The 21,243-nt window shown below is 43.9% G+C and overlaps 1 protein-coding gene across 3 annotated transcripts in view; it reads right to left on the minus strand.

Annotated features, from left to right (window-relative positions):
• Nucleotides 1-21,243, minus strand: part of NFAM1 (NFAT activating protein with ITAM motif 1) — a 435,839-nt gene that overhangs the window by 375,168 nt on the left and 39,428 nt on the right. For 2 of the 3 annotated variants that reach the window (XM_069643817.1, XM_069643808.1), the window contains exon 2: nucleotides 12,926-13,261. The exons of the other annotated variant lie outside the window; for it this stretch is intronic. In XM_069643817.1, the coding sequence (XP_069499918.1) occupies nucleotides 12,926-13,261 (336 nt within the window). The remainder of the gene's footprint in view (nucleotides 1-12,925; nucleotides 13,262-21,243) is intronic. 3 annotated transcript variants of the gene reach the window in all.

Below are 21,243 nucleotides of genomic sequence, written 5' to 3' on the forward strand. Positions count from 1 at the left end.
GATGTGGTCCACTCCCCCCAGACCTATCCCAGCATCGAAGAATTGTTTCTGATAATAGATGGCAATAGGTTCCAGTCCTAGTACATAAAGCATGGGGGATAGTGGACATCCCTGCCTAGTGCCCCTGCATATGTCCCAGACCACAGATACGTACTTTCCGGTTTTTACCCTAGCCCTGCGTAAGTTCATGGTCGTGTTCCGGCTCGGTATGAAGCCACACTGATCCATGTGCACGATCTCCCCTATGATTCTAGCCAACCTCTTTGCTAATATCGTTGTCAATATTTTCATATTGTAATTGAGCATCGCTATTGGGCGGTAAGAGCCGCATTTATCGACAGGTTTGTTAGGTTTAATGATCGGGATCAAAAGGGTCTCTCTCATGCTGTCGGGCTATATCCCTCTCTCATATGCTTCTTGAAAAACCTCATGTAATAAAGGTGTTAGGGAGGTCTCGTACGCTTTATAAAACTCAGCGGGTAGCCCATCGGTCCCAGGGGTATTGCAGGTGGTCAGCGATTTAATCGCCTCTGTTATATCTTCGGTCGTGATGTCTGCATCTAGGGCCTCAGTCTGGTCAGGGGTTAGTCTGGGGAGTCCTATTTCCTCCAAAGTATCTGTGATTTGTTCTCGGGGAACTTGGTCCTTGTGGGAGTATAGGTGTTCATAAAAGCGCTTGAAGGCGTCGTTTATGCCTTGTTGTGTTTGGAATTCATTACCCTCTGCATCCTGCATCATGGTGATTGTGTGCCTGGTGTGTTCTTTCTTGCACAGCCAGGCCAGCATTCTACTCGGCCTGTCGACTTCTGTGTGCGCTCTGTTAGTCTTGGTGGGGTAGTCAAATTTAGCTAGTCTATCCCATGCCGATGTGCATTTAACTCTAAGTGCTTTGAGGGTGTCCTCTCTCTGGTGAGTGTTCACCGGGGTGGCCTCAAGTTTCTCAATCTCTTGCTCCCACTGGCCTAATTCGCCTCGCAGCTGTTTTCTAATGCCTCCTGCTTTTGTTATAATTTCCCCCCTTATCACTGCTTTTAGGGCATCCCACATCGTGCTCAGGCAGTCGACACTTCCGGTATTTACCTCTAAAAAGTTATCTATAAAATCGTGCAGCTCATCCCTGAATGCCAGGTCTCCCAGGGCGTCAATCGGCATTCTCCACATAGGAATAGGGGGTCTAGGGCTAGCGTGGTTCCATTCTACTAGAAGTGGCGAGTGGTCTGAGATGGTTCTCCCTAGGTGTTGTGCACTGTCTATTTGTGACAGGTGTTTTTTGATAAAGAAAACGTAATCTAACCTTGTATGAAGGTCATGTGGGGAGGAGAAGTACGATTATCCCCGAGCGTCGGGGTGCTGCTCCCTACATGTGTCAGCAAGATCCAGTCCGTCTATTAATAGGGACAGGGCTACCGTTGCTGCTGAGGGACCTTTCGGGTGGGGCTGGGACCTATCAAGGTTGGGATCTCGTACACAGTTGAAGTCCCCTGCCCAAAAAAATATGCTGTGCCTGTATGGGGCGATTTTGGGATACATTGAGTTCAGATGTGCCGGAATATTAGTGTTGGGAAGGTAGGAGTACCTCTTCCTGTTCTAGTCGGCCCCACAGTATCACAAACCTGCCTTCCGGGTCTATCTCGGACCTAATTAAATGGAATTGGAGTTGGGGGTGAATCCAGGTGTATACTCCTCTGGCATATTTGGAGTAAGTGGTTCCAATTCCTTGTCCTCCCCAATGCTCGCCTAATTTGGCCAGAGAGTCCGCCGTGCAATGGTTCTCCTGCAACAGTGCTATTTGCACTCCTTTTCTGTTCAAGTAAGACTTGATTCTGTTCCGGCATAGATACTTTCCCAAGCCCCTCACATTCCAAGTCATTATTTTTATTCTAATTGACATGGTGGGTTAATAGGATTTCTGCTGCTTCAGTCCTGCACCCGTCAACCTCTTTCGTTCGCTCACCCCTTTTTGGCTTCCTCTCTCCGTGCCGTCCTCCCCGGCACCACCTGTTACACCTGTTGGAGACTTTTTAACTTTAGTAACTCCCATTGTGTGAATGGAGAAAACAAACAAAAAACAACTCGAACTGCCCCTAGCAGTTGCTTTCAACTTGCAGCGCTCATGGGGTCCCGAGCCTTCCAGGCCACTCCTGGCCTTCCGGATCAGGTAGTCTGTAGGCGGACTGCCTGCACAGTTTCCGGTGGGGTGGGTCGCCTTTCTTTTATTTCGTGTGGTCCTCCGAGCTCCTGTCCGATCTGGCTTATCACAGTAGGACTCAATTGTAGTATAATTGTCTGCTGTCTATATTCGTGTGGGGGAATCGCTTTGCTCTTCTTGCCATGGCGGTTGCGTAGTCAGCCCAAGTCTGACCGTGGTGGTTCCTCCTTGCCATCAGCCAGGTTACTATGTTCAAGCCACATGTTTGCTGCGGCTGGGGTCTCCAGAAATATCGCTCTTCCTTTGTACAGAATTTTGAGGCGCGACGGGTAGAGCAACATGTATTTTGGGTTGAGCTTTCGTAATTGTGCTTTTATTGGGATGAAGGAGTTCCTTGCTCGTTGCACTGTGGGGGTATAATCTGGGTACATGACTATTATCGAGTATTTTCTCTTGATCTCTCCACCTTCCCCATCACACCTTCTCCCCTTGAAGTCCTTCTCCAGCTGCTGTGCCTGGAAGCACCAAAATAAAACAACTATATATTCTACATGAAGTGTCCACAACTCAACACTCCACATACCATCAATACATTGAGAATACATCACAACACATCTCCCTTTGTTTAACCACCAACACCCCTCCTCACCACAGCAATTCTATTCTTATTCCACACCTGACTGCCACTCATTCTGACAGCACCTCTCAGCACCGCCACAGCCTGCACAGGGTCAGAATTTAACTTATTACCCTTTCTCCTCACTACACCCTTCTTTATCGTCACCCAATCACCACATTCCACCCTTACCTCATCACCCACACCTCCGTATTCCTCGTCAGCCTTTTTCTCAACTCCTCAACCACACAGTCGGATTCTCTCGCTCTTCCAAGCCAAGAAAGAAACACCCCCTGTATTGGCCTTCCGACCACTCATCAACTCGAATTAACTCTCCCCCGTTATCGCATGGGCCGACATCCGCAGAGCATATAACCTCCCCTGAGTAGCCACCTTCCTGTCCTTTCCACACACACCCGCCATGCAAATCACCTCCATTATACACCTGTTTAACCTTTGAATCATGCCATTTCCCTCAGGATGATCCAATGTGGACCTTTTGTGTCTTATTCCACACCTACTCAATTACGCCGTGAACCCACCACCAATAAACTGAGTGCCCTTATCCGTCAGTATACTTCCTGGCACTCCTTCTCTAGCATATACTCCTTGCATGAAATCCACAATTCTCTCTCCACTGACGTTGCGAACAATTTCATACTCTGTCCACCTTGACATTAAGTTCACAAGCACAATAACACATTTTCCACGTTCTCCTCCCAAATTCACAGGACCTAAGATATCGACTGCCACATCTGCCCAGACCTTCCTCAGAATCTTAACCTCCATCATGAGCTGCTTGTCCACCTCTCCCTTAGCAGCCTTGGCACACTCAATGCAGTTAGCCAACCTCCTCTCCACTTCTCTGTCAAACCATGGCCACCAATACTAACTCCTGAAGATACCGTTTGTACTTGAGTGTAAGAACTCATGGTGGCAATAGTAAGACAGACACAAGGCAATAGTAAGACAGGCACAAGTGATCACAGTTCAAGGGTGTTTATTGAACATTAACAGGGTGTGAAAAACTCCTATCTAACCCTAAATCTATGATGGGAGCAAGCTACAACCATCAAATAATAAATAATACAGTCCTAGTGGAGTCTAGTCAAATAAATAGGGCCTAGACTAAAAAAAAAACTATTGCCATACTTTACCGCTACATTACAAAAGAGTGTGGGATAATGTTCACAAGAAAAGAAAGAAGTGTTCTCAAAATTATAAGTCAGGATGGTAGAGGTGGAGTCTCCCGTTTTCACGTTTTTAGCATAGGGCAAGGTGGGACTCATGAGCACAGCACACTCCTGGGCTTCTCCAGCATGAGCTTACAGTTTGTTTCCAAAATATCAGGGCCTTCTGTGGCCAAGTCTCTTCCACACCAAGTCTCTTGCCTCAGAGGACCTGATGTGCCACAAATAACAAACACAAAAGTTCCTTTCAGTAATCTTCACGGCGGGTGATTTCTCTTCAGGTTATTGTTGAGCATCCATTTCTCAATAAGGTCAAAAACTCTATTTAGTTCTAGTTCGTCCCACGCATGGCAGCCTGAAAGCTGGACGACACATTGAGTGTTGTCTGCGTAGTTTGAGAAAGTAATCCCCTCAGCCTCTAAATTGGAAAATAAAGAGGCCATAGAAAAGTTATACAAGCACGGGGACGTACTTGGCACCCTGTGGAACCCCAAAGAGAACCGGAATGGGAGAGGCCTCTGCTATTTCCAAGCAGACTCTACTATGTCTGCTCGTCGAAAAAGAGGCAACCCATAGAACCGCCTGCAGTGAGAAATTAGCCACCTCAGACAGTCTAGACATCAGTATTGAGTGATCGATCAAATCAAACGCTGCTGATTGGTCGAGAGATATGAGCAAGCATAGAGATCCTTTAAACAGACGATCTAGCAGTTTTGATTTCAGCTCGAGAAGAGACGTCTCAGTCCCAAAGTTACGCCTAAATCCTGATTGGTGCGAATTTAAGATAGGGTACAGGTTTAGAAGTCCTGCAATCTGCCCATATGCCACCTTATCTAATATGTTTAATAGAAATGGAGCGTTAGATATCAGGCCAGGTTCACAGAGTTATCCGTAGCCAGGCCAGCTTCTTTCAATATGGGCGTGACCATGGTTTGTTTCAGAGTTTCTGGAACACTGCCTTCACACAGCGAGGTATTAACAAAATGGCAGATTGCCTTTATGAGAGGGGGGGAAAGGTTTTTATAATTAAGGAAGAACAGAAGTTCCCTTTACACTGAGTGGGTTTTTAATTTTTTGATAACTTTTTGTAAAGTCACCTCTGTAATTGAATGAGACTGGAATTGAGCCACCGACGATTCACACTCAGAGGGCTTCAGATGTCCCTTTGTGGCTATTAATGGAAGTTCCTTCTTCCGATCCAGCATGCTTGCTCTCATGCCTAATAGTTTCTTTTGCATGCCATCTTGTATACGCTGGCACTAAGTAGCGTCCCTGATCTCAGCTTGATCAGATGGAGGGGGAACAACCTCCTGTTCCTTAAGGATTTTAAAGATTTCCTTAGCATCTGATGCAGCATTCGCTATTCTAATGTTGTGAACATTCTGCTTAGCTTCCAGGATTGCCAATTTGTAGTTCTTGGCTAAGATCTAATAGGATTGCAATGAGGCTAGAGATGGAGCAGATTTCCAGTAATAAAAAGCCTTGAGTGTTAAGGATTTTAGTTTCCTAAGCTCAGCAGTAAACCAAGGTTGAGTTTTTAAAATCAACGTTCTTTTGTTTCTTTGACTTTAGTGGCGCTAAAGTTTTAGAAATACAAACCATGCTAAGTGCTAACACCTAGGACATGGCTAGGAGGAGTGTATTTAATGAGAAACTGACATTACTCTCCATTAGGGGCAATATATTGTTCAGGGTAAGACGTTTTAAATTCCGTGACAAGGCATAACCCTTAATCAAATTCCTCAATTTCCCTGGGAACCGAATGAATAGTGAGAAATGTATAAAAGCGTGAGCTGACCAAGGACACGGCATGATAGAGACCTCATGACAGGGAGTGTCAAGAGTTGTTAGCCAATCAAGAGTATGTCCAAGAATGTGTGTAGGTACAGTCACTTTCTGGGTAAAACCTAAATCGACTGGAGACTGTTGTAGGTCTAGGGCTGGGGTGTCGTCAGCATCACCTAGCCAGTGATTAGTGTCTCCCAAGATGATAAACCGAGAGAGGGGTTTAAGCCCTACTATTATCTCTTCCCCCAACCAGCACTCCCCCCTCCCCTTTCACATCCCCCCTGCACTTCTTGTTACTGCACTTTCATGATCCGAATGACACAAGGCCAAGAAGAACCGTTATTATTGTTTTCTTCCCTGTCCCCTGACCCCCCTTGTTTTCTCTTTGTTGGATAGGCACTTTAGAAATACCCAATAAAGAAATAAATCTGATGCTTAGTTGACCATCCCATATATTCGGGGACATTGAGGTTGGCAAACGGATCACTTTTTGTTTGGCTTATAACTTTGGTGCTGTTTGACAATTCCGCATGTAATTTCCCCAGAAAAAACAGACGCAGCTCAGAGTTTTTGGGGAAAGATACCTTTGGTTGCTTTAAGGGGGTACAAAGCCACAAGAGGTCACAATCTATCTGAAATCCCCATTAAACTGTATTAAAAAATGATTGTGTTGTGCTTTACTGCCCAAACAGCAGGGTGAATTTTCACCAAATTTGCATGAGTGGCAGCATCGTCTTGAAAGCCTGTGTTCACAACTGTGGTGGCAACCTGTCCAGCACTATTAAAGAAAATTGCCAAAAAGAAGTTACAAAAAGGTGTGACTTAACTTTGCCACCTGAAACATGGCTTTCGGGCTCTGAACTGGATAATCTGGCCACTCTACTGTGGGTTGCTTGGCAGGGACTAGAACATGTCTGAAGCCCATGCCCATGGGATTGCGGCCACTGGCCATGTCCGCAAGCCATGGGTAGCGGCCTACGGTAACATAATGGAGTTATGGTGGCCTCTGGGCCAGGGCAGTGCTTACTGTGGATGGCTACGTGGGACCTAGGTCATGGACGCACCTCATATCCTGGGCAATTCAGCCTTAGCTTGCAGCCCCAGCTTGCACTGTCAAAGTAGCACACCGCAATGCCCACTGCAAATAATATATGCGTTAAAGAAACATTATAGTTCTTTCAACTATGTCTAAATAGGAATTGAAATATCTTACATACAACGCTGGACCATCATGAGACAAATATCAGCTATAAAAACTTGGTAAAGAGAAGTTAATGTTTGCATCAGAAAATCTAAAAAAACATAGAAATTCATCAATTGTGGTAAGCTACGCAACCATAACTCGTGCCACCACCATGCACTCCACGTACGTACACACATGTGATCACGGATGACATCACATATGACATTACCAATCGGATCAGACTTATCTGTTCTCAGTTTGCTTATAATCCTGGGGTGTCTGGCTGGGGATGTTCAGGCGTCTGAATCCATATCCTTGACTGCAATGTTTTTATTTCCTTTAGTAGTGGGTGCCGGTCTCCTATCCATCCAACTTCTATCCTGGAAGGGTTGTGTTTTAGTAGCTCTTTATGAATATGTTCTACTATAGTTAGAAATGTGTCATATTTGTGTAGATTATCATAGAGATACTACTTCACTCTTGTTTAAGTGTGGGTTTAGTAGTGTTTTTTTTATTTCCGTTATTAAGCATTTTCTTTATGTCACATTTTCACAAGCATTATACACATACACGTGTTTGCACAGGTATTGAAAAGAAAACGATTTTTCATAAACATTTTTGTTAAATTACAACCCCCAATCCTCTCCCCTCCCCCTTTTCCTCCTTTGGGACAAAAACAATCTTTAGTTCGGTCCTCAAAGGCGATTGCATTATTCCTTTGGGGAACTATTTCCCTGACATCCTCTCATTTCACTAGTAGGCGTGGAGGAAGGGTGCTCACTCCATTTCCCTGCTTGGGATAATTTCATGGAGGGCCCTTGTGATGCTCTCCATCTCATGCAGCTCTCAAGCTTTACGGGCCCAGGTTGACTCTGATGGGAGAGTCTGTGATTTCCAGCCGATAGTGACGCAGACCCTCGCTGCTTGGAGTAGGAAGTGTGCCATATAGGGGGACGCTTCCACCAGTTTTCCTGCTGCTCCAAGCCGAATATCACCAGTCTGGGGTCGCACTTTCTGGTAATCCCGTCCACTTTATGGATCCAAGTCAGCACCTCTTTCCAGTATGCCTGGGTTTTCGAGCAGGACCACCACATGTGGCAGTAATCCGCCTGAGCACCGCATCCTCTCCAACATTCGGTACTTGCTTGTTCGAACATCCTGGATAGTCTTTTGGGGTCGTACTGCCATCTGTGCAGCAATTTTATTCCATGGAATTTATACTGGGTGAGATGGATGTTTTCTACGCGGATTTGCACATTTGAGGCCACAGCTGATCAGTCATAATTGATCCCAGGTCCTTTTCCCATCTGCTTCTCAGGCCGACAAGAATGTTTCCTTTTGATTTCAGTAGGGATACATATATCTGAGAGATGAGGCCCTTGGTTGCGAGGGATTCACTTAAGATTTTTTTCCATTGAGGTGAGGTCCCTCTGGATTATATCCTTCCATTTCAAGGCCGAAAGCGCTCCTTTTAGTTGCAGATACATGAACACTTCCAGGGGTCTGACGTGAAGTCCTGCTTCTAGGTCTTGAATGGCTATACATCCATTGGCTTTGACAAACTGTCCCACTTTTTCTAGACCAGCTTCATACCATCTCTGGTAGCACTGGGGATCCTGGATTCCATTCCTTATGGGGGGCGCCCATATGTGGCTCAGGGGAGATGGCCATGCCGTGAGTCCCCTCATTTGCTCTTTGTTCCACCAAAGCTGTAGAAGAGATCCAATCGCAAAATGATTAATTAGACTGCTGGGGAAGGCCTTCTTTGGTGCCCAGAGCCACTCTCCCAGAGTTACCGGGCGCATTAGGTGGTTTTCAATGGCGACCCATTGTTTTTGTTTATCTACTCTTTAGTAGTGTTTTAAGTATTTTAAATTAGACTTCTCTTTACTCTGGAAAAACATGGCCGCCGCCATTAAAATGGAAAAGGGACTAGGTCCCTTTTTGGATGACTGTGGCCATAAAAAACATGTTCCAAAATGGACACTATCATCCTAAAAGGCACATGGTACCTTTTCTATTTTAAAGACAGTGGGCGGCGATTAGAGCAAAGGCAGATTTCCATTGAATGTGGTCTATGTCATGCTATATATATATATATATATATATATACATATATCCAAAAATGTTGTCACCGATCCCTCTGTGTAGTTACGAGCCGCACTCACGGAACGGTGATGAAAGTTCTGATACACTGGGAAGACAGCACCTCAGTCCAGCATAATTGGATTTTATTGTTCAAATAACATTAAAATCATTGCTTGAAGCCCGCGCCCAGCATACGAACAACGGAGAGCCAGCAAAAAAAAGGACGCCTTTCGCTACAGCTCTTAGCTTGGTCACATGATTTTGTCCACGCATTAGGCACGCGTTCTATTTCCAAAAATGTCGAATTCCTATAGAAACAGAACGAGGACACAGTCAAATCGCTATTGATTATATGTTTGTTTGCAATTGCAGACATACGTTATTATGGTTGTTCCATGCCCGGACATGCAAAATGCATTTTATCCAAAGCAAATGGTAAATGGCATCTTAGGCATAATGGTTCTACAAGTAATTCAAATTGTATAAAATAGGTATCCATATTGTTCAATGATATCATAAAGTGCAAGATGCAGTCCCATGTGCAAAATGGGTATCCATATCATACAATGACATCATAAAATGCATAATGCAGTTACATGTGCAGGGATAGCATGCCTCGTATTTTCTATGATGCTAATGCGATTACATAAGCTCTTCAAACAAATGCAAATTACAGTTTCCTAAATTATACTGTGCAAGGTAGCGAAGCATATTTCAAAGATATAAAAACACTACCAACTCCTACTACTTATATCATTAAAAGGTATGATAAAGTGCTTAGTGCCTATGAAATCCCTCACAGTCATAAGGTGCAATGTAAAGTTCCATTAGTTGAAAGTGTATGGTGCATACCAATACTTTCATACTTTTTCTATGGAGTTGAGGGTGTATCTTCTAATGTCTTAAGTCTGAACATATACTACATCATGCTGGGGAAACCCCTAATTGGACATTCTATTTCCTATATTTTTGGATGGTATCATAAAATGCATCATGCCTTGCAGCGTGCCTCGCATTCTGAAAAGATACAATGTCCAGTTTTGTGCAGCAATGTACTTAATACAAAATCTCATATTGTGGATCAAATGCGTGCCGTTTGCAAAATCTAAAAGACGCCCATCAATTAGACTTCAATGATGGGAGCCATTAAAATAATTCTAGAGAACAAAAAGAAAGAGAATAGCTTTGTTGAAACATTAGTAGGCAGTTCCATATCCTATGGGTGACCACAAGCCTTTGAATGGGAAATGCAATTGGTAAAGGATGTAGTCGAGATAATTAGGAAGGAACATGAGTTAACATTCAATACCGCCAAGAATGGACAAAAAACCCTATCTGGGAATGTCTATCTATGGGACCCATATATTGTTATTCTCCCAAATAGGTGTAGAGTTCCTCATCGATGTTATGACCTGACGGGGTCTTATTCTCAAAATCAATGATGTAACGCGTCTGCTGTTGTCTCAAAAGTTTTTCCCTGTTTCCTCCCCTGGGTCCAATGTAAATTTGTTGCAATGCAAAAAAAGAAAAGTCACATAGCATTCCATCATGTTTCTCCCAAAAATGCTTAGCTATGGGGTAGGCAAACTCTTTGTTCTTGATTACTCTGACATGCTGCAGGATCTGTATCTATAATTTACATTTGGTACTCCCTATATATCATTTCTTGCATGTACATTTAAGTGCATAAACAATGTACTCTGACTCGCAAGTAATCCTATCCGTAATAGTAATGGTCTTATTTAGGACAGGATGCTTGTATAATGAGTATTCATCTGCAAATGTGCATATCTTGCACTTTGTGCATCTGAGAAAACCTTGCTTCTTTGTTTGAGCCAAGTCTGTTGATTTGGGATCACTTCGGGTGTCATGAATCACAGAGTGCGCCCCTTTTGGGCTTCTTGGTTCCTGTCACAGCGGGCTTACACTCATTACTACTCCGAACATGGCCGTCCAGCGTAATCCCTTCTCGCTCCATGCACTGGACGTAGCCTTTTCTACTAATAGACCACGCCTACCGCGGATCCGCGCGTCTCAATGCTATTGCGAAGTAGCGACCAGACGTGTGCTCCGTAGCTCGCGGTTCTTCTCCTTTTTCTAATCCCGCTATCCCTTCCTAGTCCTCCCCCTTCTACTTACCTCCGGGATTCCTGGCTAGCGTGCTTCCACTGCCTCCTGGATTCGGTGTCCCGGAAACTGAACGCATTCTGGATTCGGAAGAGAATCGAGCAGCCTTCTTCAAGACCCGGTCCATCCGCAAGAAGGCATCGACCAAGGACACCAGTAAAGAACGGACTCAGGTGAGAAGGGGGGAACTCCTTGACATCGGGTGCCATATAGCTACTCGCTAGCTTGTCTTTGATAGACTTGCATTTTCGAAATTAAAAGTTGAGGTAGGCGCCTAATATTTGTTTTGGATCATTATCAACCATAAGTGAGTTCCAGTGTCTCTGAATGATATTTTAACTGTCTTGGCTGATTGTCCATATGTTAATAACAGGCGTGTCATTTCTTTGCCTCCTCCAATCTTTTTTGTGTTCTTTTGATCGAGTAGTAATGGCAGTCTGTCACATTGTTGTGCCTTAAAATAAGCCCGTTCTATGATTTGTTTGGGATAGCATTGTTTCTTAAAACCCCAGGCTGTCATTTTACTTTCCTTGTCATACGTCTCGATCTCGGAGCAATTCCCACAAATGAATTCTCTGTAGGGAATACTCCAAATCAGATTCTTACATTGTAACCTTAGCTTGAATCTGTTTTCTACTGCTGGATGGTGGCTTCTGACTTAGAATCATTTTTCATTAGAAGATGGATTAATGCCCTTTATTTTGAACTGGTTGAGAGTTAGTTGGGCTTTTCGTTAAAATTTCGTTAAAGATTGCTGGTTTATGAATGGAAGATTATGTCATATATAACTGCAAGAGATTTGAATAGACTACATTCATAACTAAGTGCTTTCTAAATTGGATTCTTTCATGTAGTTTCCTGTTAAATGTAGTTTGGAAATTAGCTGCAGAATTAATGTTTTTGATTGCTCGTGAACAAAGCAACACTGGTTTTTATTAAGTATTTAATTTTTTCATACTGAAAAGGCGTTTGTCAGTGAGGCCCTTTTTTTTAGAACACAGCTTTGGAAATGAATTACTAAAAGGTTTAGTTTTGGGCATGTGCGGATTTGCTAGCGTACTTAAGATGAAGGTTTCAAAAAAGGTGATCAGATACTTTTAACAATTTGAGTTTTCTACTGCTGGATGATAGCTTCTGACTTAGAATACACGGCCTGTTGTAAAGATACAACTTAAAATGACTGAGTATAATGCAAGAGATATAATTCTACAGTCTGCTTTAATGGACAAAGCTAGTGGAACAAGGAACTGCAAAACAGTGTAAAAATAACACTTCCTTTGTAGTTCATGTTTTCATCAAATTTGTAATAAGAATGCATACTTTACAATTCATCCATAAATTGTGCATGCATGGATTTTCAACTACTGCTCAAAAACGTAAAAGGGATTGTCTTTTTGAGTAGATAAAACAGGTTGCGTGATGATTTTGACAACTCTGTGTTAAGTGTACAAATGACAGTACCGCTTACGATTCTGAAAAACTGGTCCCAGGAATATATTTGCTGATAGAAGCACTCAGGCAAAGGATTGTAGGAGCGTGTTACAGAATAAACCAGAATCTTGCGAACTTGCCCTCTCATGTTTTTGTGCCAGATACAGAATGTATACCTCTACTCATCCCTCGACTGAGGGGTAAGTAAGCTGAAGGATAAGAGTATAATTTAAGCAACTGGGCATGTCAGTTCCATTATCTTGGATTGTTTTACATCCCGAATGCCACCATGGCTCAGACAAAATACTACAACGTCTCCAAAAAGGCAGCCATCTTTCAAGCTCCAGACTCACCTCTGATGTGGAGAAAGGTTCCAGGTCCTAGCTCTCTTTGTCTCAGCCACGGGGCAGTGACGACGCAATAGTAGTAGCAGTTGCCGGTAAAGTGGAGACTCTTCTTAGGTTGAAATTTAAACTTTTGTACAATTGTTGTGTTCTCCAATTGTAGGGTGGTAGTCTGGTAGGCTGAAGTGTTTGTAACAAATATCTCCTGTCCTTGTGATTCGATCCTGTAGATGGCAAACATAATACTGGCTTTTCCAACCGGAAATGTGATTTTGCACGTGACATGGACATGTTCCTCGCTCAAGGCGGCCAGAATCGCTGGCGTCTGAAAGACTTCACTTCCTCCTACAAGGGGACAAAATCGGCGAGTCAGCCAAATGTTGCACACTCTTTGACTCCCTCAGTGCCACCCATCCCTACCCATAACCATTGTCACTCTCAGTTTTTGCACTGTTCATGTAACACCCATATCAGAGGCACTGTCTTTGCATGTTTGACTAAGTCCCCTATTTAAACCTGGGTACCCCATAATAGGGGCAAGTCACTGTTTGAGGCCGTTCCTGGAGGAGGTACATCGGAGTTCCCTCGCACCGCCCTTCATGCGCCCAGGCTACATCCAGGGGTCTGTCCCATGGGGCCCTCATCTCCCAAAACCATGGGGTCCTTACATGACCACGGTTGTCTTAACAATAATGTGACCACTTCAGAAAACATTTATAAATGTGTTGTGCTCTTCAGGGTGAGCATCCTTTCACCACAGTGCCTCCCTGATAATGCTGATGTCCAGAGTATTCAGACTATACCCATGAATAGTGGTGGTTGGTGTGTTGGAGCATAAGGGCAACACCCCACCCCCTTTAATTAGGGCAGCATGTCTCGCCTGACCTAGTGTTGCAGATGCAGTTGCAGCTCCTTTCTCAGCGCCACCAGACCATCTAAGGGTGCATCCCGCACTATGGGAATGTTTTTTTTCTCGTATGGAGCCATCATGAGCAAATAAAATGGGGACGACAATATTGAGTGGCTAGCAGGGTGCATGAAGTCTGGACACGCCAGCCTCTTATGTTTGCCTAAATAACGTGCTTCACGCATGCTGTCTGCAAGAAATGAGGGGCAGCCCATCCAACTGAGTGGCTTTCCATGCAGCGTTGGTGGTGAGCTGAAGGTGAGCAGGTAAGTGTTGAAAACACATTTTATGTATACTTGTGTCTTTCTGTGTGTATGTATCTACGTTTTTTGTGCGAGTTTATGCATGCATGCAAAGGGTTCTCTTTGAGTGGTGTGTGTGAATTTGTTTTGTGTATGTATATGTGTGTGTATACGTGTAATGTGTGAATGGGTGGTTTGGAGGTGGGGGAAGACGAGTGACAAAAAAGCAGATGGTGGGAAGGGAAACAGTGGGAAGAGGCACCACCACTGATTGGCAGCCGTCATGTCTTTGCAGATCGGGTTGGGGGAGTGGGAGAAGAAGGGGCTTATTGCTGTGGGCAGTGTTTGTAACTACATTGGTGCAGCCAGTATGGACATGTTTCTTACAGTGCTATGGCATATTTTAGTGGCTTTATGGGGTAAGCCTACATGATGAGTGTTATTAAGAGGGGGTGAGTGGGAGGGGATCACTGGTGCAGGCAGCATGCACATTTATTTTCTTACTGTGGAATGTTATTTTTTACTGACATTATGGGCAACGCCAACATAAAAACGTTCTTACATGGCCATAATGGCCTGAATTACTGCAGCCAGTATGGAAAGGTTTTCTTACAGTGGTATCATGTATTTTTTGCTGATATTATGGTTAAAGCCTACAGGAATATGTTCTTAAGTGGGAATACTGGCACACATTGCCAGAGCCAGCATGGATATGTTTTCTTAGAACATTATTACTGACATTGAGGGCACATGAAAACATGTATATTCTTATGTGGGATTACTGTCATGTATTGGTGAAGCTAGCATGGACATGTATGGGCACAATCAGCATGAAAATGCATGTTTACAATGGCTGAATACTGGCATATATTGCGGGCAAAGACAACTTGAAAATCTGTTTTAAAATGCTCGTGTGCACTATTGGTGACTTGGCCTCTATTACATCTTTTCATGTGTTACTCTACAAAACAGACTGTAAACTGTGTTTTTTTACCCATTTTAACCCATTATTTTAAAAAAAGCTAGAATCCCCCCACCCCCTATTCTCCTTGCTATGTTCGGTTAATGTCACATATTCATAGAAAATGTTGACGCCATTCCAATTCAAAAGTTCATCTTTGTCACCACTACCCGTTTCCATGAATGTTCATATACACCCTGTTCCCCTCTAGGTGCTTACCAGACTGGCAGCTTGACTCTGCATTGCTCAAAGAGCTCAATCGCAGTGCTCCAGAACCTAGAGACGTGCAAAGGCACAGTCAAAATGGCAGATGAGAAGAGAAGCAGCAGGAAGGTGGAAAAGTCTGGAAAGGGGGTGGAGATATGTCTGGGAAATAGGAGGTTCAAAAGACCTATGCCGGAAAAGGGCAAACAGCGAGAGAAGTCTTAGGAACTAGACTGTGGCGGAACGTTGAGAAGGAAGAAGAGAGAGAGCAGAAAACAGGAAGGAGAGGAGACAAGTGGAGTATGGTGAAAAAGAAAGTCCACAAGAAAATACAGACAATAGATAAGAGAACACACTCAAAACCGTACTGGAACCTCTTTCCCATTTTTTCCTTAAACAACATATTCCAGAGATCTTATTCACATGATGCCACAGGTATTATTAAAATGGTGGAAGGAATGCTCTACCTGTGTACATCTATCAGTCAAGATTAAGAAATCAATATTGTGTAGATGGCACTTGCTACAGAAGAAAAGCAAAGCCTTGGTCCTCCCCATCTGGATGGTGGCAATGCCCTTTTGAAAAGCCTTCAGACGACTACCCTGGAATCCCTGAAATGTGCCCTGCATGCTGCAGCAATGTTCGGAACACTCACATGGTCCATGGTTATGCCCATGTATTTCCGCTAGGGACTCAATGTAGGCTTCCTGTTGCTAAACTGTTAGGGATCATTTTCATTTCAGTGCTAAACTCCTCCCACCTTAGAGACCCCCAGCTCTTTTGCTGGACTTTAGGACTTTTTACTTTTAACCCTATGTGTTTTCCTTGTTTTTAGAGTCTGACAAACTCCATAGGCATCTACTTTTTGTATGGTGACACATAGCCCCTTCAGTACAGTGTCACAGAGAAGCCCTATGGAATTCTCTTAAGGTTTAAACACCTTCTCTTGGGTGAACTACTGCTCCCAAGAGTACTTAAGTGAAATTGACTTTACTTATCTGTTTTTCCATTGTAGATCCCGTATACCCCATTTTATGTTTAAGAAGTGTGAGGTTACTTAGCCCCTTTTCCTACTTACTCATGTAAAACATTTGAAGGTTACCCTCACGACTTTTAATGGCTGGTTGCAGTGGTTTTTATTTTCCTACCATTGTGCGTTTTTACTGCAGGCTGAACCCTCAGCTGCAGTATTGCACCCATGGGTACCCATTTTGTCAAAATGGCCCTGGTCTTCTTTTTTCGTCATTTCTTGCTTGCAAGGTCGTTTTTTTAAAGTGGTCTTTTTTTTAAAGTTTTTTTTTTTTGAATCATAGTAACGTACAAACTTGCGTAAACATGTACAACATATTTCACATATAGTCATGACTGTCTTCTCCCCACACACCCTCCCAACTTCACCCCTTTCCCTGGCCTACGTCGCACACCCAATCGTTCCACCACTTCACCACTTAATTGGTTAGTGACCACCCTGGCATCAGTCTTCTCTTGTTCGGGTATATTCTCCAAGTCTATAGCGCCCTGCTCAAAAGTGGCTAAATCCGCTATCAACTGCCTCCAAGCATCCATCCCCCTTCACCTTGCTCCGTGTACCAAGCCAGTATTTCTTGCCACACCACGGTCTCTGCGTTTTCCCATTTTAACAGGTCCCTCCACCACACCTGCCCTACTTGCCTCGTATGTGCTTTCCATCCCATCACTATCCTGCGTTTTGCAAGTATACATGCCAAATCCTTAAGCTTACTCATGTATAGCCCTCTTGGGCCTTGTGAAGCCCCCTAGCAGACAAACTAGGGGGAATCCAACATCAAGGGTGATTTCCGCCCGTGCTAGCGCTTGGGCTACCTCTCCCGAGAATCTTCTAATCTCTTTGCAGGCCCAAAACATATGAACCAGATCTAGGTTAATCTCTGCACTTCGGGCATGATTGTACTGTTGCCTGGCTGAACTTAGCTATTCTGTTCGGGGTCAGATATGCTCTATGGGTCACGTATAATTGAATCAGTTGTAAACGTGCATTTCTAGAAACCTTTTTATGGTACGCCATAGCTCTAATCCACATTGCGTCTGAAATTAGTTCCTGCATGTCTGCTTCCAAACATTGCCTGGTCTGCACTAACGCATCTCCCATATTGGACATCAGTAGCTCATATATCCTCGAGACTTCGTGTCCAACTTCTGATACATCATAGAATGTCTCTATCACCACGTCTAACTGCATGGGCGCCTCGGTCTCCGGCCATCTGCGTCTAAGATTCCTCAGAAGGCAGGAATATGTGAGGTGTTGGATCCAGTGCACCGCAGTGTCTTCTGTCAGTTCCCCAAAATCCTTGGGTAACCCCTCCTTTAGCATATCTGCAACCGTTGCCACTCCCTTCAGTTCCCAGTATTTCCTCACATTTAACCTCTGTTGTTCATCTATCCCTTCCAGCGCAACAAGCGGGATCTGCAGGGAATACAGAGTTGTGTTCCCCAGCAATTGGCAGGCCCTACGCCACATTACGCACCCCAGCCGCAGCAGAAAATGCGAGTGAGTTGCGCGCGGGTCAATTATCTATATCACTTTGTTAAAAAAGAACGGAGTACTCACCGCTCGCAGTAACCTGATTCGGGCATTTGCTCATCAGACAGCCATTTGGCCACAAACTGAAACTGGCTAGCAACAAAATATACTTCGAAATTGGGCAACTTTATTCCCCTTTGTTCGTACGAGTTCTGGAGATTCTACAATCTCACCATGCACCTCGAATTATGCCACAGGAAGCTCCTGTATATGCCATGCAGATACTTAATTTTTTTTTTCGTATCTCAAATGGGACATTTGCAAAATAAAGAAGGAGTCTCTGTAGCACCACCATCTTCAGCAATGCTGCTCGCCCCATCATGGACAACAGCAATCTGGCCCAGAAAGACCTGGCGTTTTTTGTTTACTGCCCTCACCGTGTTGTGTGTGTGTTCTGTTTTAGGAGCACGATAAATGTCCACACCAAGATACCTAAATGTGTCTACTTCCCATTTAATTGGTAGAACCAGCAACATGCGTACAGGTCTCCCAGCATATCCCCCCAAAGGGAACAGACTCGATTTCCGTGGGTTGATTGTTATGCCTGACAGGGCGGCATATTGCTCCATCACATCCAGGATGTATTGCAAATTCGTCTCGGGGTGCTGGAAGTACAGGAGCATGTCATCCGCGTACAATAAAATGAGATGCCTTCCTCCCTGGGTGACTATGCCCATCTCCTCATATTCCTCCGTAAATAGACCGCTAATGGCCCCAATGCTAAGATGAAAAGCATCGGGGACCACGGACATCCCTGTCTCGTGTCCTTGCTCAACTGCCACTGCTCTGAGATGATTGTGCCCGTTTTGACCCTTTCAATCGTTTCATTATACAGCAATCGCACCCATTAGAAGTACGTGGCTCCAATACCGAACCTTTCCAGCACCACTAACAGCCAAGGCCATCTGACCGAGTCAAACGCCTTGACTGCATGAGTGATGCCACTGCCAATTGCTGTGTATCTCCTTGAGTACAATCTATTATGTGGTGCAATCTTCTCTGGATATGTGTAATATTTCTGTGTGGGACATATCCTCTCTGTTCTGAATGTATAAGCTTGGCACTGACCAGTTTAAGCCTATGTGCCATTAAAGCTGTAAGAATCTTCTCATCTTGATTCAGTAATGAAAGGGGCCTATAAGATCTACAGTTTGTATCCGGCTTATTTGGTTTAAGAAGGGGGACAATTATCGACTCTCTCATGGTACCCGGGCAGCCTGCCTGTTTCCATCGCTTCGTTCAGCATTGCCAGTAGTGGAGCTAGGATTTCTGTCCTGTATTCTTTATAGAATTGACTGGGAATCCCATCAGCTCCTGGGACTTTGCCCGTCGGTAGTTCTTTTATCACATACTCTAGTTCTTCTATCGTGATGGGGATTTCCAGCCTGTGTCTCTCCTCTGTGTTTAGCTTTTGTAGATTAATCTCTGACAATGCTTTTTCTACCTCGGACATATGGCACTCTGAGGTTTCCTCATACAGTTGCTTGTAATAATCATAAAACCATTTGTTCACCCTGTCCTGCGTCTCGCACAATTCTCTGTCGGTTCCCACAATCGCTCTAATTGTCTCACATTTATTCTCACTCCTATAAAGCCAAGCTAGGAAGCGCCCAAGTTTGTCCCCTTCTGCATGTAGTCTCTCAACATATTTCCTGTAGATCAATTTGTTCAACCTCTTCCATTGTTCCCAGCATTATTGTTGTAGGCGGGACACCTCCCTAGCCTCCTCTAGGGACCTCTCTCCTGCCTGCACTATGGCTTCAAGTCTATCTTCTACTATATGTAGATCCCGTAAAATGACATCTTGCATCCCTTTTGACTTCGCTATAGCCGCCCCTCTCACTACCACTTTAAAAGCCTTCTGCTGTGTACCTGCATATTTCACACTACCTGTATTGTACTCAAAATATTCCTTCACCTCATTCCTCAGATGTTCTAGAAACCATGTCTCCCTAAGTGCCTCAACCCTAAGCCTCTATGTCGGGATCCTAACTTGGGGGGGGGGGAGAGGAACTGCCACGTAACTAACAGAGGGGCATGGTCCAAGAGGACTCTAGCTTTATATTCAGCCTTTCTTTTTGTATTTAATTGAATTTACAATTTTTACAAAGTAGTTTCCTTGCTTTAGGAGTTTGTGTCGTCGTTGGTCTTGATCTGAAGAATTGTAATTTACTCTTCCATGTTTGTTTCTTCATGTAGAGTTGTCAAGTTTGACTTTCCTTCTAGGTTCAAGCTCTCTAGGAGTTTAGCTGTTGCCAAAGTCAAGGGTTGAAGAGTCCCCACTCATTATCCTATTCCACCAGACTTCTTCGCTTGACGTCAGATGTTTGAGTCTATGTGGTGGTAGATAGATGGTTCTTGATTTTTCTGTTCCTAGATAGTGCAGGAGGAGATGTCGCACTGTTTTGTTGTCTAAGCTGGTACAATAGCGACATTTGTTATCTTTGGATTGTTTCCTGCAAAATAGAATTTCATTCGTCTTCAAAACATTCAGACGGGCTCTTAAAAAGATTGTTCGCAGTTGCTTATCTGGAAACTTCTTTAAGTAACTTCTGACCTCATCGATCTTTTGTGTGTTAATTGGCTGATGAACCAAAGATGTAGACTCTTCTATTATTTCCAGTGTTCCAATCCAATCCTGAATTTTTAGCTTTTCCTTAATTTTCCCGGGAATGCGTTCAATGTCCCATTCTGAGCAGCTGATTTTTTCTGCCTGGTCTAGTAAGGTATTGTACCATGCCATCAACATTCAGTTTATCTTGCTTGTCATTTCATTAAAGATCATATCAAGAATTTTAGCCTTTATGAATTCTCCCAGAGCTTCTTCCCTGACAAACACATAATCGAGCCTCGTGTAGAGGTTCTTGGGAGCCGTATAGTAAGTGTATAGTGAGTGTACACTCTGTTCTGCAGGCACATTGTTCTCCATACATCAGCCAACTTAAATTCATGTAACAGCGTGTTTAAAGCTTTAGCTGAAGGTGCTGGATGAGTGAATTTGCCATCCGATCTATCCATTGCTGGGTCCAGTGTGCAGATAAAATCACTTCTCCATATCAACGCACAATCTCTATATAGGCCTATCTTGGGGTATAGGGATCTAAAATAGGCTTCCGTGTCGTGATTTGGAGCATATGTATTACTAACACATATTTCTCTATTTTCCACCATTCCCCGTAGCACTATCATCCTACCATCCGTGTCCAGGAAGGTCTGGATGACCTTGAATGGGACTGTCAGTGCCACCCATATTAGGACTCCTCTGGCATATGCTGAATATGTTGAACCCAAGGTCACCCCCAACTTCCGTACCAAGGTATCTTGCCTGTCTTTAGTGAGATAAGTTTCTTACAGGAGAGCTATATCTATTTACTGGCGTCTCAAATATGCCATTACCCGGTTTCTCTTAATGTAGCTGTTCAGGTCCCTGACGTTCCAGGTTTCTATTTTAAG

The sequence above is a fragment of the Ambystoma mexicanum genome, chromosome 1p (assembly GCF_040938575.1).
Source record: "Ambystoma mexicanum isolate Mex_15411 chromosome 1p, UKY_AmexF1_1, whole genome shotgun sequence".
Classification (NCBI taxonomy): Eukaryota; Metazoa; Chordata; class Amphibia; order Caudata; family Ambystomatidae; genus Ambystoma; species Ambystoma mexicanum.